Source organism: Ctenopharyngodon idella, chromosome 10, assembly GCF_019924925.1.
Source record: "Ctenopharyngodon idella isolate HZGC_01 chromosome 10, HZGC01, whole genome shotgun sequence".
NCBI classification, from domain to species: domain Eukaryota; kingdom Metazoa; phylum Chordata; class Actinopteri; order Cypriniformes; family Xenocyprididae; genus Ctenopharyngodon; species Ctenopharyngodon idella.
The window spans coordinates 6,010,442-6,033,763 of record NC_067229.1 but is presented as its reverse complement, the minus strand read 5'-3'; the positions used below and the strand labels follow the sequence as shown (position 1 = coordinate 6,033,763).

Below are 23,322 nucleotides of genomic sequence, written 5' to 3'. Positions count from 1 at the left end.
AAAATCATTTTTGTTATAAGCATGTCAAATTTAATATTTTTATACAAAATACTGTAATTCATGTTGTAGTGGCAATGCTGCAATAGCTATATTTTCGGCATATGAGATGTATCAAAAATTGCTGCAATGAAAAACAAAACTTGACTTCCCTCAAAAAGAACAAATATAACCTGACTAAGCAGTCTGAGTGACATAAACTCACCGGCCACTTTATTAGGTACACCTTTAGTACTGGGTTGAACCCCTTTTGCCTTCAGAACTGCCTTAATTATTTTTGGCATAGATTCAACAAGGTGCCTCAGAGATTTTGTTCCATATTGACATGATCGCATCACACAGTTGCTGCAGATTTATGGGCTGCACATCCATGATGCAAATCTCCCGTTCCAGCACATCCCAAAGGTGCTCTATTGGATTGTGATCTGGTGACTGTCAAGGTCAATAATTTTAGTCCAGTGAACTCATTGTCATGTTCAAGAAACCAGTTTGAGATGCTTTGTAACATGGCGTGTTAACCTGCTGGAAGTAGTCATCAGAAGATGGAACACTGTGATAAAGGGATGGACACGGTCAGCATCAATACTCAGGTAGGCTGTGACATTTAAATGATGCTCAGTTGGTACGGAGAGGCCTAAAGTGTGCCAAGAAAATATCCAACACACCATTACACCACCAGCAGCCTGAATCGTTGATACAAGGCAGGATGCATTCATGCGTTCATGTTGTTTAGACCAAAGTCTGACCCTATTACCTGAATATCGCAGCAGAAATTGAGACTCATTCACGACAATGGAACCGGAAGTGCTAATCTGCCAACTCGTTTCCAGGCTTTGTCCTACAAAAATACATCATCCTTCCAGCACTCAATTAGCTCTTATATTTAGATGGCGAGACTAATGTTGCCTTCACATGCTATCAGAATTATTGTAAGTATGAGTTTCCTAGTTAAAAATTGGACATGAATGCCCAGTCATATTTACTACAGGGAAGTTCAGGGATAATTTTGATACCCAAGTTTCCAAATTGGGTGAGCAATAAACTTTAAACATGGCGGATGGAAGAAGGATTGCTGCTGTGATTGCTATTCTTTATTAGTTCTTTCCACAACAGTTACATCACCTTGTTGTTAAAGTAGTGCATATTTACAAATATGAATAATCATTTGAAATGTATTATAAACATTTAAAATAGTCTGTATTTGACCGAAATTCCAGAATTGTCAGCTAGATAGTGTGGTGAATTTTTAGGCCTATATGGTTGACAATCAATGGTATTGCTAAATAAGTGTATAGGCCTATACAGTTCAAGTAGTGTTCAAACTGAAAATTCAAAAAAAAAAAAAAAAAAAAAAGAATATGCATCCTTTAAATAGGCCTACCCGGATAATGCATTTAACCAAAAAAAATTTCATTTGTGTGGAATGTTAGGCACTTTATGCACTCAACTGTGGAGGGAGACTCAAAATAACCAAATAAACTTCATGCACTAGACAGCTGGATAGTACAAGTGCATAGTGTGTTAATTGGGACACAACTTTTGTCCATACTTCAAAAATCTACCAGAAATAATTACCATCCAGGGACTTTGGCATACTCTTTTAAACATACAATGCTTTGGGACACACTTATTCTAATCTCACATACTACTTAGGATGGATAGTACGTACAGTACACTTGGACGCAGGGCTGCTTCAAGCTCGAAAAGTTGTCGAGCTCTGCTCCAACTCCTTCAAGTGTCACTGACATGAACTCACCCAATTATACAACTGACAGAGTTTACACACACTTTTGAGTTATGTACTAATCAAATAAATACTGTATATTAGTCCTTCCTTTAGAATATGACAAATTTTACCTGCTTGGACAGAAGTCAGTAAAAAGTAAAAGATTAAATTTTGTGCTAGAAAAGTTTTATTGGCACAACACTTATTAAACAATGTTTACACATGGAGTGTTCACTAGATGGTGAAAAAATACCAAAGGGTTTTGTTAAGATTGACATGTTACTACTCTATGACTTAAAAATAGTATTAGCATGTAAGTGTGAGTAGGGAACACTACACAAAACACTGAGGATAAGTGCACTTTAAGAACAGTTTTTACATAAAAAGCATTTTTTTTTTTCCTGCTGAGCTCAAAGCAAGCATCTTAAGGATGCAAAGATTCCTGCATTGAGCTCAGCTTTCATGAACATGTCCAATCTGACAAGCTTAACAACTAAACTAACTTTTTATAAAATGAGCAAACGACACAAGTTATCTGTTAGCATTGTCATTCATATTAATGGCAGTTTCTCAGCTGGAACAGGAATCAGAAGAGCAGAAACCGGATGGTGTCCAAAACATGATAAATTCAAACTTCACACTAATCTTGTGAAAACAACCAAATTTTTAGCTGGTGCTTAGAAATGCTGGTCTTAATATAAAAGATAGAGTAAATAACACATTTAAGAAAATATTGGTCCAAAAATCTATCAATAAAACATACAAAACATATATAAAAATGTACACAAAATGTACAAATATATATATATATATCAGGCATGTGATCAGGTAGAGATAAAAAAGTAGGAAAATCCGGCCACGTCCCCGTCAGGACATTTTTAAAAGAGCTGAAAGCAGTTTTTGTTAAGGTTGATGTGTAGTGCTACAGCAATTGACTTAATTGAGAGTAATATGATTGTGTATGTGTGCTTATAATATACAGCATGTATTGAGCTCACAGTTAAAATCTCAAAGAAGGGTGGAATGTTTCCATTAATGGAGCTGAGCTTGCATGCACATGTCTTGTCTAACAGGTAAGCAGCTAACTGCAAAACAAGTTAGAGCAGGATGGAAGGTCACTGTAGGACTAAAATGGATAACACTGTGCTTTGTATTAGTCACAGAAAATGTTGAGAAAAATGTCTCAAATAAAATAAAAACAGCATTTTTAACATGGACATGCAATGAATATGTCAAGTTAGATTAATACTCGAGTATATGATGTGGTCTTCTCCATTAGCTTTCTGAAAGAAAACAAAACATGAACAGAAATTAAAACATGTAAAATTAAAACAATGTGTATATGTGTGTATGTATGTAGGTGTGTGTATATATATATATATATATATATATATATATATATATATACACACACACACACACACACACACACCAACAGTCTGTTAATTTTCTTGTAATTCTTTTTTACTCTAAACGCAGTATAAACTGAAATGTGTCTCAAAAACAATGGTTGAACAAAAAGACAATTACAAGCACAGGACATGATAGCAGGAAAACATGATGACCTGTTTAAAAAGACTTTCTTAAGTTACTAATAACTTCTACCAAAAGGGGGTGCCTTCAAACATAGAATCACTTTTGCTTTTTGAATGACTTTTTTGGAAATTTTTGGGGCCTTATTAACAACACTTTCATTTTTGTTTGTTCATTGTTAATCATTGCTGGAGCTGCAAAATGTCAGCTGGTGGTTCCAGCACTGTTTTTCTTGCATTTGATAAAGCTGCCATTGAATCATCCATCCAGGGTTGATAAGAAATCCATGCTTTTGTGATTTCATGACTTAACACAATGCATCACTCTCTGAGTCTCTGTTCCAAATGACTGTGGTTTTTCAGACATGTAATCATGGTATACTGTTAGCTCCCTAAACCCTACTGGGCCTAAGAAATGAGAGCACATGTTTGTATGCTGAATTTCAAGTTTCTAAAGTTGTCTGATGTGGTACTGTGCCTTGGGGATGCTACTGTGCAGATTTGAAACCTAAGCCTAAGAAGTGCAAGCAAAACAGACATTAAGCAAAATAGAGCGCTTAAAAATATCTTAATTGTCTAAGGCCACATTATGCAAATAAAAAGTATGAATGCTTACATCAGCACAGGATGACACAGCTACTGCTTTGACACATAAGCGCAAACGGCTCTTTTCTGAGCATCTGTGGTAAAAGCTGAGGTTTCTGCACACAGATATAGTGTCTTACCGTACTGTGAACACTGCGAGCACGAAATGTTGTTTCGGTATAACATACCTCTTCCTCACAAGTCTGGACTGTTTTAATAATAATAATAATAATAATAATAATAACTACAAAATTAGTCTGAAATGGTGTTATAACATCTTTTTAAAACGGATATTGTGGCACATTTTTTGAACACTTAATTTCACTTATTTTTGAAAATTGAATGTTCATATCATTGATGAAAAAAGTATTACTTGCCATTTTGTGGTTGTGCTTGTTTGCTCTTCCTTCTGAAAAAGATTATTGCCGCCACAGCTAATACAGCCAGTATCACTAAACTAACCAATATTCCCACCCAATGTGATGACTTCAGTTCTGTAATGAACAAACAGAAAATAGTAATAATTATAAATAAATCCTGCAATGTTTGATTTCAACCAAGACATTGTTGAATGCCACAGAGTCAGGGGTGTCCAAACTGCGGCCCGCAGATGAATTTTAAACGGCCCGCAGCTTGTCTATTAAAATATGTGGCCCGCCATGCATAATTTACAAATCGTGCAGTTTCAAAAGGTGGCAGTACTAGATTTTAGGCCAGGGAAACAACACAAAATGAAACAGCGCTACTTTTGCTTAAAACTCACAAGGCGACTCACAAGCTCACAAATGTGTTTACTTGTCTTGATCACACAACCACTAAACAGCCAGTGAGAAGTGTTCGAGTTCGGAGTAGAGGTCTCAGGTACAAGCTGGAAATCTCTCTGTGATTTAATTTAGTTTAAAGCCAGTTGAAACAGCGCTGACTTAAATCAACAACACTAACGTGCAAATCAGGTGAAACAATGAGCCGATCCAGTTAGAATACTGTTCAACCAACAATTCAACAACATTTATCATGGATTTACTGTGGTAACACTAACTGTAACCGTGGTATTTTGTCAGAAATGTAGGTTAATAACTCATTTTATTTTAATTTTTAATGTAGACATGTATTAAATGAGTAATAAAGGCCAAATTACAGACTATTTTTGTCATAAACTTGCAGTTTTGTGCATTCGTATTTATATTAAATGTGTTTATAGACTAAATACCATAAAGCCATTCTAGATATAGAAACAATATTTTTACTTTTTACCATGTAGTGAGGTGCCATGTGTGGTTTTACCTGCGGTGATCTAATTGGAGTACTTTTTAATTTAAATAAGAGTAGAGTTCTAACTCAGTAATATTATTTAAATTTCACCCTTTAAAAACGAGGTTGTTAAAAGTTTTACAGATATTGTTTGTGTAATAAATTTACATCTCTGTGTCCTATCTAAAGCTACTCTACTGTCTATATATATATAAAAAATAGAAAAGGAACCGGCCCAGATGTGTCCACAACATCGAATCTGGCCCCCTTTTAAAAAAGTTTGGATACCCCTGCCATAGAGCTTATCTCACTTAAAATGTCTCTGTTGGAAATCTGTTTTAAACTAAATCTACAATCACTAATTACATAATCAATAATATCACTGCTGCCGTACCTGAACATGTGTGAGTCTGACAGAGTTGACTGATGTTGTCTAGATGTTTGGTCTGGTTGCTGATGGGATTGTTGATCACACAGCTGTAGGTGTTTTTATCCTGATATTCCACCTCCAGAGATAGAGAGAGACTGATGCTGAGATCAGACACATTGATGCTGGACAATAAACTGTTTCCTTTGTACCAGGAGAGAGTCACATGACTCACATTCACAGCTGAACACAGCAGTGAACATTTGGGCACTGATGAACGTTCAAATGATGAAGATGATGAACAGTTTGAAGAGTCTCTGATTATGACAGGAATCGGTAGATGAGCTGAAAAACATGAAAAATGGTTCAGGTCAGGAGCAGCACATTCATTTAATAATCATCTCAGCAATCACAAAACATAAAAAGCTGTTTATTTCCAACCCTCAATCCCCCATCACCACCCCACTATCTTGATTTATTGATCGTTGAACACTTGTACTCACCATAGACATTAACACTGAAACTCCTGTAGGAGATATTTCTGCTGAAGATGCTCAGTTTATAAAGTCCAGAGTCTGTGGTTCTGATGTTTCTGATGGTCAGAGATCCAGACTGACTGTCCATTCTCAGTCTGCCACCAAATGTCACATTACTGTTATGCATATAAACACTCTGTCTGTGGATTTCTGCTATACGAGTCTCTGAACTGCCAAGTCTATAAACCCACAGTATCTGATCATCCTTCTGTACTTTAACATCAGTGTTTAGAGTGACAGAATCTCCCTCCATCACTGACACTGATTTCACTTCATCCATATGAACACCAAACACACCTGAAACACAAACAGAAACATTTTTTTTTAAATTCAGGTATTAACAGTTTTAGAGGAAATTACATGGCAAAACCAACAATTGCAGAGTTTATTAACTCAAACACATGCTCATAATAATATACCATTATACAAAACATATTTGTTTTACAATTTTAACACAATTTCTTCATGAACTGAACTGGAGTCTGTTGTTTACTCTTTCACACGTTATGTTTTCCAGATGTTGAGTTTCAATGCTGAACAACATTCAAACATGTCGACACAAGCATGCTTTCCCCCCTGATTTCGCATTTCCTCCACCCTTACTAAAAGATAAAATGGCTACTTTTGGGAGTGAAACTACATTTAATAAAAGCGATAAACACTTACCACGTGAGAACCAAATCCACAGGCAGAAGAAGAAAGATTTATGAATCATATTCACAGTTCCCTGAATATCCGATCAAAAAACTCCTCATGATTTAGTAGAGCGCGTTTGTTTGATGAAATCCAAAAATGCGTTTTTTTTAAACTATGAAAATCCAAGTAGAAACAAAGACCATTTCGAAGAATTAGCTTAATAGTCCTAAAAGCTGTGAATTCAGTATCGTTTTCGCTTCTCAAGTTGGGATACACAAAGCCCGTTATGATGAGGGTACATGAGTTCCAGCTGGTAAAGTTCATTGAAATATAGCCTATAGGCCTATTCGCGATTCATTCTTCCATTAAAAAGGCACGTTTTTGCAGAAAAAAAAAAAAAAATGAAGAAATACAAAACCCCAAAACGCTACTTCATGATTTCAGTTTTCAGACTTCCAGATATCGTTAACTTTGTCTGGAAAAACGCCCCGCCCCTCAGGGTCCTCCTATTATTGCCTGAGTTCAGTTTAAGTTTTAAAGAGGCGTCTTTACAGTAACTACGAGCATTAGAGGAAAATTAGCTCATTCATCGACACAAACAGGATGGAGACTGTGAGTTGGGACTGTTATAGTGCAGATTTTTTACATGATTATGTGTACTTTGTTCTACTTGTGGTTTGTAGCTCTTCTCTAAGCATTTCAACTCCTTCCTGTCATTTTCCTGGCAGCAAGAAAAAGTATCAACTGACTGTAAACATTTTTCCTGCTCACATCAGCTCTGCTATCTCTAATCTACCAAATACGACGGGATTTTAATAGTTTTTATTATTTGCATATCAAACAAATCTCAAAGCTGCTGCTCAGCTAATAAATGACAGAGTCGGTTGACAGTTGTTCGAGTCTGAGAAAAGACAAGGAAATGTTGACATTATGACAAAGAAATACAGTGTTTAATATCTCAGCACATCCTGCAGCACAAGAGGCCATTAAATCCAATATATTTGAGATGTCAAATCAGCGCACAAAAGTTACATAAACTTATACTGAATAGTTTATGTCATTTTACTTCTATAGCCACTAGTTCACACTATCGAGTGATTTTCTGACACTTTGGGTTTTGGTTGGCCACTATTTCCTGTACAGGAATCTAGTTATGTTGAAAAGTGTGTATGATTAATGTTTGTGCATGTGGGAATAACAGACAGCACTATTCCTGTGTCTAACATACTTTTAGGAAATTCAAACGACACATTAAAAGGATGCTGTTTTGAACTCCATCCATAATGTTCACAGTCCTGTTCTACCAATTCGGATTTACAAATGCATCTGCACACATGCATCATGGTGTATTGTAGGAAATGTAATACAAAAATTCAGTGTTTGTTCATTGTATTTAGTCTCAGTCGACTCATTGTTCTCACTGAAGGTAGCATAAGGTCAAGGTCAGCCACCGTCCTCAATGCAGACTTTCATGACTTGCATGACTTCAAGTTTATGTAAGAGTTTCCTTCAGCTATATTTTCTCATCTCTAGCTTCTTCCGCTTCTTTCAGTTCTCAGCTCAGTGTTTTGCACTTTTCGTAACATCAAGTATGTTTCTGTTCAAGTCTACAGCCAGTAATTTTTTACAGCATATATACACGATTTCAGTTAAAAGTTCATCTTGTTCTGTTTTAATGTATACATATGATTAAGTATGTTGTTTTAATGTAATGCAACACATTTCTTTAAGTTGCAGGCCGTGGGTTCATCTGCAGACCTTCACCCACATGCAGCATTTCCACAGCACCTTTTGCATCTCATATCTCCAATAATAGACACCGTACCACATCTGACCAAAGATCACATACATCTCCTTCTGAGCGGAGCAGGTAACGTGTCACAGTACAGCATCTCGCATTCGATCTGTGCGTTAAAAAAGTACTTGTGCAGGACTGCAAAATAGAAAAAAAGCAGATAAGAAGCATTTTGTGGTAACAAAACAGGTAACGCTTCACTATAAAAGAACATGCAACCATTAAATCCTCTAGATATTTAAAAGAATACTTTTCATTTATATTTATTGATTTAAAAATCGATTTCCTCTAGAAATACAGCACACTGTATATCACTCCAAAGTTTCCTAAAAAGCCTAAAAAGGTTGAATCTAACCTGCAAAAATGGCAATTTATGACGTCAGAAATCTGAATACATTAATACATTAAATGAACATAATCAGCAACTTTTTTTATAGTAACTTGCATTTAGTTTTAATGTCAAAATGTGAGTGATTTGTAGATTTTTATATTCTAAAATGAATGAAAGAATCTATCTCAGTCATTGCTTTTGGGTGATTCGGTTGCTTCTGTGACTCACTGATGCTCTTCATCTAGACTAAAGAATTGGTGTTAGCGATTAATGGCACATTAAGAACTTTACTGTTAAATAAACATTAAAAAAGCTTTTTACAGTGATGTTTTTTTGTCTTGACTGTGAGTCTTGAATGTGAGCCAGGGCCATATGATTTATCACTACAGTTTAGATTTAAAATGATAAACTCTTGATTTCTGTGTTTATTATTGGTACATATGACTTGTGACAGACTAACTGGAACAAGCCACATCCTGTAAACACTCTTGAAATGCATGTGACCAGGAGGGGCATGTAAATGACAATCCACAAATCCATTACTTCTGCTTTAGTGGTTTATGACTATACAGCATTAGATGGTCAATCTGGGATATTGAATCCAGGCCTTCGTTTATCACAAGTCTTTGTTTGCAGAATAAGTGGCAGCTCGTCAACCTTCATGGCAGCCGAGCAGAAACTGAGATCTGATGTTTTGTTCAACCTCTCAGCAACAAGCAGCTGCTGTTTTAATACAGGTACAATGGGTCACCCTGGATGACAACTGACCTATATTACCTTCATACAAAGAGATGTCTGATGCGGGGAGTGTTATTCCCCTACAATAACACAAAACATCTGCTGTATATAAAGTGAAGCCATAATAAAGCATTAGAGAAGAATAGGGGACCACTAGGGGGCATTTACATAGAACTTGTCTCTTTGCAGGTTTTTAACAGTTTTTCTATGTAAATGTGCACTTCTTTGATCATTGCAGAAATTGGCAGAGACCCATAAAAAAATAATTGGTATATGGTTTTAAATCTGTCTGTAGCCTCCGGTGGTGTTTGTTTAATATAAACTCAAATGTATAACAAATCTGCTGCCTGAGGATTTCAAACACAAAGAATTTTAAACAAATTTTATTTTATTTTATTATATATATATATATAAAATTGATTGATGCAAATCTCTTCAGGTAACTGCTAAAAAATACACAAATTCATTAAATAGTCATTTATTACACAAATTGGCAATATTAAAAATAATATTAAATCTATAATACAAAAGACAATATAATTCAGTGACTCCTACAGGAACTCTGAATCCAAGTGATATTTTCTTCATATCTGCCTTTTGAGTTTCACCATGTGTTGATAGTTCACAACTGTCTCTGTTCTGCCCACATCCAGCAATGGTTTCTGTCAGAGACAGAGAGAAACATTCATATCACAAATTAATAAGTAATCCTAATCTGACCTATAACTAAAACGCTGTTAAATTGGCTGTAACAGAGAACCGGATTCAGAACTACTTCTAACACAATATACATGAGCCAAATGACAAACGGTTTTGTAAGTGGTTCTAAGTTCATTCAAATGTTGGGATACCACACTACATTCCCTCAACTATTTTTTAACGGTGCACCATTACTGAATGTAAAGCGGGATCAGTGTAATCTGACTCCCAAGTGAATGATTCTTATAAGCCGGTTCATTTCGGTGAATCAAAAACATTCAGGGCAACCAGTCTAATCTGATTCCTACCGAATGACTCGTATGAGACGGTTCTTCTCGTTGGATCAAAAACATTGAAGGCGACCAGGGTAAAGTCATTCCGAATGAGTGACTCTAATATTCTTTTTAGTGAATTTAAAAATACAGTGCATCAGTCCGACTCCAAAATGAATGATTCTTATGAGCCCAATTATTCAATTCCATTTTTTTCCTCTACAAACATGAAAAAGTAATTAAAATGTTTGTGTAAACACTCCTTTTTTAATAGATTTAGATTAAGACAAACAACAAAACTCATTCTCTCTCGCCCTCTCTGAATTTAAGATAATTGAGATCATTTGGAAATATAACAGGTCATCTATTAATCACGAATGTGAGATTAATGTCTGTCATATTTATTTACAATGATTTCTGTCCACTGACCTGTGGCAGATGTCCCATCTGAAGACAGTAGATGATCTGTGTGTATTCTGACTCTGTGATTGTCTGGTCTACAAACACAAAACGTGTGGATCATTGTGAGGAGAGTTTTTGTATTTATCATCCGTTTTACAACAGACAACAACAGACCGTTTTTTTTTTTTAAAAACAGACATTGTGGTACATTTTTTGAACACTTAATTTCACTTAATTTGAACCCTGAATGTTCATATCTTTGATGAAAAAAGTATTACTTGCCATATTTTGTTGCTTGTTTGCTCTTCCTTCTGAGAAAGATTATTGCCGCCACAGCTAATACAGCCAGCATCACTAAACTAACCAATATTCCCACCCAATGTGATGACTTCAGTTCTGTAATGAACAAACAGAAAATAGTAATAATTATAAATGAGTCCCGCAATGTTTGATTTCAACCAAGACATTGTTGAATGCCATAGAGCTTATCTCACTTAATATCTCTGTTGGAAATCTGTTTTAAACTAAATCTACAATCACTAATTACATAATCAATAATATCACTGCTGCCGTACCTGAACATGTGTGAGTCTGACAGAGTTGACTGATGTTGTCTAGATGTTTGGTCTGGTTGCTGATGGGATTGTTGATCACACAGCTGTAGGTGTTTTTATCCTGATATTCCACCTCCAGAGGTAGAGAGAGACTGATGCTGAGATCAGACACACTGATGTTGGACAATAAACTGTTTCCTTTGTACCAGGAGAGAGTCACATGACTCACATTCACAGCTGAACACAGTAGTGAACATTTGGACACTGATGAACGTTCAGATGAAGAAGATGATGAACAGTTTGAAGAGTCTCTGATTATGACAGGAATCGGTAGATGAGCTGAAAAAAATGAAAAATGGTTCATGTCAGGAGCAGCACATTCATTTAATAAATATCTCAGCAATCACAAAACATAAAAAGCTGTTTATTTCCAGCCATCAATCCCCCTTTCTCCACCCCACTATCTTGATCATTGAACACTTAGTTGTACTCACCATAGACATTAACACTGAAACTCCTGTAGGAGATATTTCTGCTGAAGATGCTCAGTTTATAAAGTCCAGAGTCTGTGGTTCTGATGTTTCTGATGGTCAGAGATCCAGACTGACTGTCCATTCTCAGTCTGCCACCAAATGTCACATTACTGTTATGCATATAAACACTCTGTCTGTGGATTTCTGCTATACGAGTCTCTGAACTGCCAAGTCTATAAACCCACAGTATCTGATCATCCTTTTGTACTTTAATATCAGTGTTTAGAGTGACAGAATCTCCCTCCATCACTGACACTGACTTCACTTCATCTATATGAACACCAAACACACCTGAAACACAAACAGAAACATTTTTTTTTATTCATGTATTTTTACAGTTTTAGAGAAAATTACATGGCAAAACCAACAATTGCAGAGTTTATTAACACAAACACATACTCATAATAATATACCATTATACAAAACATGTTTGTTAACAATTTTAACACTATTTCTTCTTGAACTGAACTGGAGTCTGTTGTTTACTCTTTCACACGTTATGTTTTCCAGATGTTGAGCTTCAATGCTGAACAACATTCAAACATGTCGACACAAGCATGATTTCGCATTTCCTCCATCCTTACTAAAGTATATAAAATTGCTACTTTTGGGAGTGAAACTACATTTAATATAAGTTTCACTTACCACGTGAGAACCAAATCCACAGGCAGAAGAAGAAAGATTTATGAATCATATTCACAGCATATTCCTATTTTTGCCCGAGTTCAGTTCAGTTAAGTTTTTAAAGAGGCGTCCAGTAACTATGATATGAGCATTAGAGGAAAATTAGCTCATTCATCGACACAAACAGGATGGAGACTGTGAGTTGGGACTGTTATAGTGCAGATTTTTTTACATGATTATGTGTAGTTTGTTCTACTTGTGGTTTGTAGCTCTTCAACTCCTTCCTGTCATTTTCCTGTGAGCAAGAACAAAATATAAACTGAATGTAAACATTTTTCCTGCTCACATCAGCTGCTATCTCTAATCTACAAAACACAACGGGATTTTAATACAGATTTTGTTATTTGCATCAAACAAATCACAAAGCTGCTGCTTAGCTAACAAATGACAGAGTCGGTTGACAGTTGTTTGAGTCTGAGAAGACAAGGAAATATTGACATTATGACAAAGAAATATAGAGCTATGCAGCGCAAGAGGCCATTATAATCCAATGTCTGAGATGTCAAATCAGTGCACAAAAGTTAAATAAATTACATAAATATTGAAAATTTTATGTCATTTTACTTCTATAGCCACTAGTTCACAATATCGAGTGATTTTCTGACACTTTGGGTTTTGGTTGGCCACTATTTCCTGTACAGGAATCTAGTTATGTTGAAAAGTTATGTGGGAATAATAGATAGCACTATTTTTGTGTCTAACATCCTTTTAGGAAATTCAAACGACACATTAAAAGGATGTTGTTTTGAACACTATCCATAATGTTCACAGTCCTGTTCTGCCAATTCTGATTTACAAATGCATCTGCACACATGCATCATGGTGTATTATAGGAAATGTAATACAAAAATTCAGTGTTTGTTCATTGTATTTAGTCTGATACAGTCTTGACTCATTGTTCTCACTTCAGTATAAGGTCAAGGTCAGCCACCATCCTCAATGCAGACTTTCATGACTTGCACGACTTCAAGTTCATGTAAGAGTTTCCTTGAACTATAGGCTATCTCTCACCTCTTCTGCTTCTTTCAGTTCTCAACTCACTTCTTTGCATTTTCCATAACATGTGAGTAGGTTTCTGTTGAAGTCTACAGCCAATCATTTTTTACAGCACCTGTTCATGGTTTTAGGTAAAAGTTCATCTAAACTTCTTGTTCTGTTTTAATGTATACATGAGATGAAGTATGTTGTTTTAACGTATACACATTACAATGCAACACATTTATTTCTTTAAGTTGCAGTCCGTGGGTTCATCTGCAGACCTTCACCCACATGCAGCGTTTCCACAGCACTTTCTGCATCTCATATCTCCAGTAATAGACACTGTACCACATCTGACCAAAGACCACATACATCTCCTTCTGAGCGGAGCAGGTAATGCGTCACAGTGCATGAAGCATTTCGCATTCGATCTGTGTGTTAAAAAAGTACTTGTGCAGGACTGCAAAATAGAAAAAAAGCAGATAAGAAGCATTTTGTGGTAAGAAAGCAGGTAACGCTTCACTATAAAACACAAAAAAATGTGGATAAAAGTTTGTGTATTTAGCGTCAGTTTTTCAGCTCATCCTGCTCAGATAAAATGCTCTGAGTAAATAAAGCAATTTTGTTTCCCTTGACATCAGAATAGGTTGTACTGCCATCTAGTGAAACAGTGGCAGACAATGTACAACGTTTGAAGTTTAAATTACGTATTGTAAGTGTAAACTCTTAAAAATAAAGGTTCTTTATTGGTATCTGTGGTTTCATGAAGAACCTTCAACATTCACAGAACTTTTGCATTACACAAAAGCTTCTTTATATTGAAAAAAAAGGTTCTTTAAATGTTCCTCACACTAATAAAAAATAAAGGTTATTTTAAGAACTGTTCACCAGAGGTGGAAAGTCTAGGGGTCAGAAAGTAAAAGTCCTGCCATATTTTTATTCCACCCACTGAAGCGGTGTTAAAGTTAATGAGATAATTAATTGAGTGATGATTGACCATTATTGAAGACACCTGATGATAAGAAGCAGAATCACCAAAGGAGAAAAATCACAATTTTAAGTCACCATCGTGGAGATCAGGATTTGCTTTAGTTGAGCTCTTGACCCTTGACTTTTTAATATTATATTTTGCTTCGCTGTTATAACTGAGATACAATAGCTAGACAAGCAAAGAAAAAAGGTGATCAGGTGTTGGTTGTTTTATCATAATCATTATTTGACCTGAATCACCAAACTAATTTAGAGCCCAATCTCAGAGTTAGATTTACATTATTGATTACAGCAGCACTGTGATTCTACAACAGAAGATCAGCTTTTACAATACAAAAGATTTCTTAAAAGTTGTTCTGATTAAAAAAAAAAAAAAAAATCTGTTTCATTTAGAGACACAGACATCAAGAATCAGCCTGTGACTCTCAACAGTGGTGAGAATAATAAAGCATGTTGCAGTGCATTCTGGGTGCCACCAATCAAAATTCATCCATAGCTCCCATCATGCATTGCTGCATGAATAAATTATGAGCTGAATTGTCTTAATAATTTCCTTTATTCTCATTATTTAATTTTTGCTGTTGTTATGTGACTTTTTATTAGCTTGTTTTCTAATGTTCAGAGTTGGGCTCTAAATGAGTTCAGTGATTCAGATCAAATAATGATTATGTGAAAACATAACCAACACCTGATCATCTTTTCTCTTTGCTTGTCTGGCTGTTATAACTTAGTTAAAACAACCAAGCAAAATGTAATAATAAAAAGTCAAGGGTCAAGAGCCCAACTAAAGCAAACCCTGATCTTCATGATGGTGACTTAAAAATGTGATTTTCTCCTTTGGTGATTCTGCTTCTTATCATCAGGTGTCTTCAATAATGGTCAATCATCACTCAATTATTTATCTCATTAACTTTAACACTGCTTCAGTGGGTGGAATACAAATCTGGCAGAAAAAAACAAAAAGTCCATGAAAATGAAACTAACTAAACATAATTGTGACACACCTTCCGGGAAGGTGTGACTTCGCGTCGTAAGAGAAGAAATAAGGGAGGGATGGATGGTGGGGTAGGGTGGCCCTTATTTTTGAACTTTTGAAATCTTCTGCTTTCACCCGCCCAGTCAACTTTCCTTCATGAGAAATGGAAGATTGGAGTACGTTTAGGGTGTGCTCAACAAAATTGAAATTCCGTCTTAATGACCATAACAGCACATAATTAATAATTATACAAGACCATTAGTAAATGTTGAATTAGTTTAAAAACGAGAACACAGTGTTGTTAGTCTTGAAATGTTAAATTACAATGCTGCAGATGAGAACTGATCTTTGAAAAATTGCGATCTGATCTAGATCATGATGACAGTCCACCATATCAACATGTAAGTTCTCGCAGACGTAAAAGCAGAATGTTAAAAAATTAAATTGTAAAGAAAGTGAACAAAACTGAGATCTGATCTAGATATTTACAGTCAGGACTTACTAAGCATGCAGTGAAAAATTAGCACTGAAAAGGTGTGGACAGTTATTTTTGCAGCTGACACTATTTGTAGGAGTTTCCCTTTTAGGTACAAAATTTATGGGAGGAAGACTATTTAAATGAATCACGCAACGCAATTTACTAATGTTTACTAAGGTTACACTTGTGATTACATGTCATCTGGATTATGTGAATTCAAATTCACGTCATTTCATATTTACATGCAATGCAGGGATTCCCCAACTTTTTTGCCAGCTGAACCTCTTTGACCTATTATATTTACTTGAAGTATCCACTGAGATTTAAAGTTAATAAGTTAGGTTAATAATAAAATTAAGTCCAGTAGAGTTAAATTCACGGTTCTCCAACGTATGTTACTGGTCGCATGAAGTTAGGCCTAAACAAATAAAATATTTTAGTTGTGTTATTGTTTTATATTGTTTTATTGTGATTATTTTACATTTATGATTTAATTACTAGCTTTTCATTAAACTCACAAAAACCCTGCAGCTCCATCACAAACCCCAGTCTGAGAAACCCTGACATATGTAATATTTAATGCACTTCATGTCGTTTTTCTTTGTATTTTTATATCAATATGGTACAAGATTATCCTATTCAAATCAATGTGATAAACGAGTTGGGTCAAAAGTAATCAAAAAGTAGTCAGATTATATTACCTTAAAAAAATGCGTAAAATTCTGAATTACACTTTTAAACTTAAGTATTGGGTTTTAACTTACTGAAATATCTAACGATACAAAAAAAAAAAATAAAGCAGTTAAAAATGTTGACATATCTTGCTAAGATGCGATTATAGTTTATTATAAGCAGAAATAGACCATGGTGAAAATATTTAGACAGATTGTGAACCCTGTTTTGTTTTAAGACAGTTGTTCTAGTACAAATGCTGCTCTTCACCTGCAGCTGTCACAGTTGCTACACAAGAACAGTCCTCTGTAGGCTGGAGTCCCATTTAACAACACTCAGTCCGACCTTCGCGGACTTCAAAGGATGCAGCCTTTGAATTGGGACATAGCCTGGATCTCAATGTGCATATCCAAATATGTGACATTAGTAATATTAAGGGTGGATAGTATGCACATTGGGATGCAGGGATAGCTTTGGTTTTTGATAAGTTGTCGAGTCGCAGTGATGACGTCGACCATAACGCCATCAGTCAGCATCTAGTCTTCTGAGGTGAGTCGAGCAGTTCACGGTGCAGCCTAGTAAAGTAACTATAAGATTTATGTATTTTTCCATCGGGTACAGCACTATTTTTACGTCTTTTCTGGCGACGGAAATAAACAGTTAGCAGGAAACGATGTATGTCAAATTCAGGATGGTTTTGCGTGTTTTGCGTTTTTCTTTGTACGTGTTTGGAGCGATTATGTTATTGTTTCCGCCGAATGTCATTTGTCAGTATGAACGTATGGAAGTGAGGGGATGGAAAGGGAAACCGATCTGAAATTTTATTCTACCTCTATTTATCTCATGACATTTACCTTTATTATTATCATTAGGATGAGGTTTTATGAAAATTGCTAGTTTGTGCACACTTAGCCTAAATTATGTAGTTCCTTTATTCTTTTGTAGGTATTAGAAAATCGAACTAGACTATATTTAGGTTTCGACTCATTTTGGACTGGTTATGCTTAGATTTATTTATTTACCTGTAACTTTTCATGAAATGCAGAAAGGAAGCAGAAGAATTGCTGTTAAGTGTCATGTGTATTTCTTTTGATGTAATATTTTATATATCTCAGATTGTTAGAAATACTATTATAGAGCACTTTTACGCTCATTCAGCATATATCTTGATTCAAATAATCTGTTTCTACCACAATCCTTTGAATAAAGTGAGATCTCTGCTGATGATGCTTTATTAACAGAGCAGTTTCACCTCGTTTATTGTGCTAATGTCTTCAGATCACCTCTAAACTGCCACTTAAATCTCATTTTATTAGTCAGCAGATTAAGCCAGACTGAACAAAACAATCACCACATTCAAGATTTCTTCACAGAATTGTATTCATTACAGTCTCTGATACATGTTTCATGGAACAACAATAAAACACTTAAAATCAATGACCAAAAAGTCTGCTAAATGACAAGTTGAATGAAGTTGGGATTTTAATTGTAGTATTTATTCATAATTTCAATATTTGTTTGTTTGTATGACTATACTTTAGATAAAGGTAAGAATAAAAAAATAGATAAAAATGTTAAAAATTGATAGAATATAATTGTAGAATATATTTGCTTTAAAAATACATTCAATAACTTTACCTTTTGACAGATGGATATACACAAAATTTAAATACTTAAAATGTGTGAATTAAAATAATCATTTTTAATAACTTATTTAATTATTTTTAATTTTACTAGATCTGCTCTGACTACTACACAGGAATTCCCCTTTTGTGAAGCTTCTTCTACAACAATTCACCAATAAATGCTGGAATATTTCCATTAGCTTACAAGTGAAGAACATGAATGATCCAGAACCCTACAGAATAAAACATGAAGATATTGAAGAACAAGGTTGGTGTTCATTCTTGATTCTTCATTAATGATGCTGAAGAACATTAAGGTTATAAAACTGTAAGAAGTTCATCAGATTTAATGGTTGTAGTTAGAAAATTCATAAGAGCTGTGAAATAGCAAAGGAGCAAATAATATACAGGACACTTTCCAAAAAAAGTGGTACAAAATGAGGCCTAAAACTAAGCTTTCTTTTCTTTAGTTGTAAACAAATGTAGTGTAAAGAGGTTTGAAAAACATTCATATTGATTGATAAAATCAGTGGGTCAGACTAGATAGGAACTGTTTTATTTTATACCTGTTTCACAATCATATTACTAAAATGCCTTGCTTAGTAACTCTTTTTCAGCCATTGACATTGAATTTTTCATCATTTATGAGACAATGGCTGCGTCCGAAATCGCATACTCCCTTGAGTAGGTACTTATTTTGAATAAGTAATTACTTCACAACAGCTAAAAAAATGCATTCTATATAGTATGAATGTAATCTGGAAGTACTACATTCGCCATGCTGTCATTATCATGTGACCTACCAGCGTCAGTTGGGATAGTTAAGTGTCCATTGTATGCACACTTCAGAATCTTGCTGGAAGAATTAGGTCATCCGGGTACTTTTTGCCTATTTTTCTTATGAGTACTGTTAATTCGGACAGACTTCTTCTTTAATCACATACTGTTTTTCTCCTACTATATAGTAGGGAAGTATGCGATTCCGGATGCAGCCAACATTTCCTGCCATTGATGGAATTTTCTGGCTTACGTGTATTCACTTAATCATTGTTCTGAATCTGATTCGCATGTAGTCTTTGAAAAAGTCAATTTTCAAGTAATAAAAAATAACATCCCAAATAATTTCTGGTGGGTTGAGGGCGAATGAGATAAATCATTAATGTGTTGATTTTACTAAAGACACAGAAGTCTCATTTCATGATAAAATGCAATGAAAGTGCATCACTCATTTACTTTCATTTTCAACAACAACATGTATCTCTTAAGGGAAAAACAGAAAACTTGCCTCGAGCACATCCTGGAGGTCATTATATAAAACACAAAGTGAAAAACCTGAGATATTGCTTAATAACTTAACAGCTTTAATTAAAAATATACACAAGCTTAATTTTTTTATAGCAGTTTCTGCTACTTTCTGCTATCATATCAATGTTCACCTGTATTCTTTTTTTCTCTCTTTCGTTTTAGACCAGAAGGAAGAATATGAAGAGAGTGAAGAATTTACTGAAGTTAAGGAGAAACAGGATGTCAAATCTGTAAAACAAACGTCAAGCCTCACACTGAAAAGAAGAGCCAAACAATCTTTTACCTGTACTCAGTGTGGAAAGAGCTTTTCATACAAACAAAATCTGAAACATCACACAAGAGTTCATAGTGGAGAGAAACCTTTCACGTGTGATCAGTGTGGGAATAGTTTCACACGAAAAGGATCTCTTGAAGATCACATGAAAATCCACACTGGAGAGAAGCCACACACATGTGATCAGTGCGGGAAGAGTTACAGACACGCAAACACTCTTAAATCACATCTGCGTTCTCATTCTGGAGAAAGACCATTTGCCTGTGATCAGTGTGGTAAAACGTTTTTAAGGGCTGAATCCCTGAAGAGCCACTTGAAAGTTCATACAAAGGAGAAGCCTTATGTTTGTTCTTTGTGTGGAAAGAGTTTTAGTCGACTGAACGCTTTTAAATTACACCAGAAAAGACACAGTGGCGTAAAGAATCACATATGTTTTGATTGTGGAAAATCCTTTATTAGAGATGCTGAACTGAAACAGCACCAGAAGACTCACACTGGAGAAAAACCTTACAAGTGTTCACACTGTGGGAAAAGTTTCAGTCAGGCAGGACACATGAAAATACATGAGAGGATCCACACTGGAGAGAAGCCGCACACATGCGATCAGTGTGGGAAGAGTTTTGCACATGCAAACACTCTTAAATTACATTTGATTTCTCATTCTGGAGAAAGACATTATAACTGCGATCAGTGCAGTAAAACATTTGTTAGGGCAGATTGTCTGAAGAACCACCTCAAAGTTCATAGAAAGGAGAAGCCTCACATGTGTTCTTTGTGTGGAAAGAGTTTTACTCAGCTGGTTGCCTTAAAATTAAACCAGAAAAGACACAGTGGTGTGAAAAATCATGTGTGCTTTGATTGTGTGAAGACATTATTACAGATGCTGAACTGAAATTGTACCAGAGAATTTACACTAGAGAAGAGCCTTACAGCATCTACAGGAGCCACGATAAAAAAGAAAGGCTGTATTACTGTGGGAAGATTTTTAGTAAATTAGCTTCTCTACTCAGTCATACAAAAAGCAAATTTCTAATGCATTAAAAGCTCCCTTACATATAAACTATATAAAAGTAACTGGACAAAGAACCGTCATCCAATGTTGCCAACAATTTCATCCTTGTGATTAGATCTAATTACTTGACCACTTCAGACATATTTACCAAATGCAGATGAAAGATTTACTATAATGATGGGGAAATATTTTATGATTTTGGTGTGTATAAAGGTGATTATTATTTTGTTATTCCTAATGCCATTACCATTTGCACATGTAAAGTATTACGTTCTAAATGAGGTATCATTAAATAATTAATATTTTTGCACACATTTGTTTTTGGTTAATGCTAATTTATAAATACGCTTTTGTCCATTGTTAGATTGTGTTCTCATTTATAAATCACTTCATAACAATTTTTAAAATTGTATTGTTATATGTAGAAATTTACATAAGATTTAAGTGTTTTAAAATTATTGTTAATTCATGTTAACTATAATGTAATATTTACAGAATATGATTCTCCAATGCACATTTATGAGAGCACCATGACGCATGTGTGTTGGGTTGATGCGAGAGATGTGTCAGCACAACGTGTGTGTGTGTGTGTGTGTGTGTGTACATGAGGTATTGTGTGAATGCGCATTGGAGATAACATTTTGTAAAGTGGTAATTTTTTTTTTTTTTTTTTTTTTGCACAAACAACGCATTTGCATCGCTTCATGAGGTTAAACCACTGGAGTCACTGGATTACTTTAATGATGTCTTTACTATCTTTCTTGGGTTTGAAAGTGGTAGTTGTGTAGACTGTCAATGGAGGGACAGAAATCTTTGATTTCATTAAAAAGATCTTTGTTTGTGTTCCGAAGATGAACAAAAGTGTTACGTGTTTGGAATGACATGAGAGTGAGTGATTGCAGGATTAGTTTACTTTCAAATAAAAATCAGCCCAAGCTTTACTCACCCTCAAGCCATCCTAGGTGTATATGACTTTCTTCTTTCTGATGAACACAATCGGAGATATATTAATAAATATCCTGACGCATCTGAGCTTTACAATGGCAGTGAAGAGGGATCACGAGTATGAGCTGAAGAAAGTGTCTCCATCCACAACTATCCATTATCAACATACTCCACACAGCTCCGGGGGGTTAATAAAGGCCTTCTGAAATGAAGCAATATGTTTGTGTAAAATATTTAACTTCCGCTAGACCGCCTTCTGTATTCAATGTATGAAGAAAGTGTAAAACTCTAGCAGTTCAAAAAGCTTACGATACGTCCTACACCTTCCCTATTCAACTTACTGAAAACTGGTGCAGTTGATTTTTATTTAAGATTGCGTTGTTGGAAGTCAGTTTGTTTGCGCTCATCTCTTTTTTTTTCTGTTCTCTTCTTAGTGCTTGCTTGTTAACTGATGTGTTACGGCTGAGATTATACTATATTTAATGTATACAAATTTTGTGGCCCAGATAAGGGCCACAGGAACATGGTTGGGAATCCCTGATTTAGCCTGCAGTAAAACACTACATTTCATTCCAAGTCATCTGAGAACATACCAGAGCATTGTGTCATATGGACTGATTTTATGGTGGGATATATAGTTCATCTTTAGTTAGGGTGACCATATGTGCCATTTTCCCAAGACGCGTCCTGTCCAGGATTTCTAAATTGCCTAAAATGGCTTGAGCCCTTGCCTCTTTAATCGTGAAAGTGGTCATATCGATGCACCCCGGAACGCGATTTAGGAACGCGATTTCTACACGGAGGTCTGTGCAAGCCACTGTTCTTATTGACAGTCTTCATGCAATGCAGTGCTTTGACCGGTCACCGTAGATCCAGCCTTCTCGCAAGCCACGATTGGTCGATTATGTATAATGCACACTATTGGTCAAATTATTTTTCATTTATTACCTTCTGCAAATATGAAAACAAAACCAAAACTGGGACATTTTTGGGACACGCGTCCTGGGAAAATGGCACATATGGTCACCCTATCTTTAGTGATATTAAACTGTCCCTGTATAGAAAAGAACTGTGTAAAAATTCTCCAAAATTCTGTTTGCTATGGACACCAATTATAACGTAAAGAAGAAACAGTCATTCCTTACGGCTGAGGATTAAAAAAATAAATACCATTTATATTTCTGTATATTGTATTATATTGTTAGTAAGTGATGAGAGAAAATTGCTCTGTGCATCGTGAGCTGGTGTGTTATGGTGAAGTGGTTTGCGGAGCAGATGTGATGGGCCGCTCTGTGCCAGAAAGTCCAGTGCCACTTTTACTTCTATTCCACCCCTGCTTTCAAAGGCTCCATATTCTGCTTGAATCAAAATAAATAATTGAATAATTTTAATCATGAAAGCTAATTTATTTTTGGGCTTTCGATCTTTT

General features: G+C 35.3%; 2 protein-coding genes and 1 long non-coding RNA gene across 10 annotated transcripts in view; 2 read left to right on the top strand and 1 right to left on the bottom strand.

Annotated features, from left to right (window-relative positions):
- Positions 1–1,887: 1,887 nt before the first annotated feature.
- Positions 1,888–12,791, bottom strand: LOC127519813 (natural killer cell receptor 2B4-like). Of its 6 annotated transcripts, none has more exons than XM_051907425.1 (6): positions 12,600–12,791; positions 5,962–6,291; positions 5,486–5,803; positions 4,218–4,334; positions 3,981–4,048; positions 1,888–3,006 (listed from the first exon to the last, which is right to left on the bottom strand). In XM_051907425.1, exons 1-6 carry the CDS (start codon positions 12,646–12,648, stop codon positions 2,956–2,958), a joined length of 933 nt encoding a protein of 310 aa, XP_051763385.1. In that variant the 5' UTR covers positions 12,649–12,791; the 3' UTR covers positions 1,888–2,955. The 6 variants fall into 6 exon arrangements, with proteins under 6 accessions (XP_051763385.1, XP_051763384.1, XP_051763386.1 ...); XM_051907424.1 differs by lacking the exon at positions 12,600–12,791 and adding an exon at positions 6,661–7,098; XM_051907426.1 differs by lacking the exons at positions 3,981–4,048; positions 12,600–12,791 and adding exons at positions 3,872–3,956; positions 6,661–7,097.
- LOC127519897 (uncharacterized) overlaps positions 7,103–23,322 on the top strand; it is a 163,202-nt gene continuing 146,982 nt past the window's right edge. The window contains exons 1-3 of the long non-coding RNA XR_007931946.1: positions 7,103–7,242; positions 8,362–8,500; positions 9,393–9,493. This is a non-coding gene — a long non-coding RNA (uncharacterized LOC127519897). The remainder of the gene's footprint in view (positions 7,243–8,361; positions 8,501–9,392; positions 9,494–23,322) is intronic.
- On the top strand, positions 17,027–21,623 carry LOC127519793 (zinc finger protein 239-like). 3 transcript variants are annotated; one of them, XM_051907375.1, is made up of 3 exons: positions 17,027–17,281; positions 18,470–18,625; positions 19,825–21,623. In XM_051907375.1, exons 2-3 carry the CDS (start codon positions 18,574–18,576, stop codon positions 20,826–20,828), a joined length of 1,056 nt encoding a protein of 351 aa, XP_051763335.1. In that variant the 5' UTR covers positions 17,027–17,281; positions 18,470–18,573; the 3' UTR covers positions 20,829–21,623. The 3 variants fall into 3 exon arrangements, with proteins under 3 accessions (XP_051763335.1, XP_051763336.1, XP_051763338.1); XM_051907376.1 differs by having other exon boundaries at positions 17,272–17,407; XM_051907378.1 differs by lacking the exon at positions 17,027–17,281 and adding an exon at positions 17,288–17,315.

Excerpts from the sequence above, each read along its gene's own strand:
- LOC127519813 (XM_051907423.1), bottom strand. The coding sequence starts at position 12,648 with ATGATTCATAAATCTTTCTTCTTCTGCCTGTGGATTTGGTTCTCACGT. Across the intron at positions 12,246-12,599 it reads GTGGATTTGGTTCTCACGTG|GTGTGTTTGGTGTTCATATA; the intron begins GTAAGTGAAACT and ends TTTGTGTTTCAG. Across the intron at positions 11,761-11,915 it reads TTTCAGTGTTAATGTCTATG|CTCATCTACCGATTCCTGTC; the intron begins GTGAGTACAACT and ends CATTTTTTTCAG.
- LOC127519793 (XM_051907375.1), top strand. The coding sequence starts at position 18,574 with ATGAATGATCCAGAACCCTACAGAATAAAACATGAAGATATTGAAGAA. Across the intron at positions 18,626-19,824 it reads TGAAGATATTGAAGAACAAG|ACCAGAAGGAAGAATATGAA; the intron begins GTTGGTGTTCAT and ends CTTTCGTTTTAG.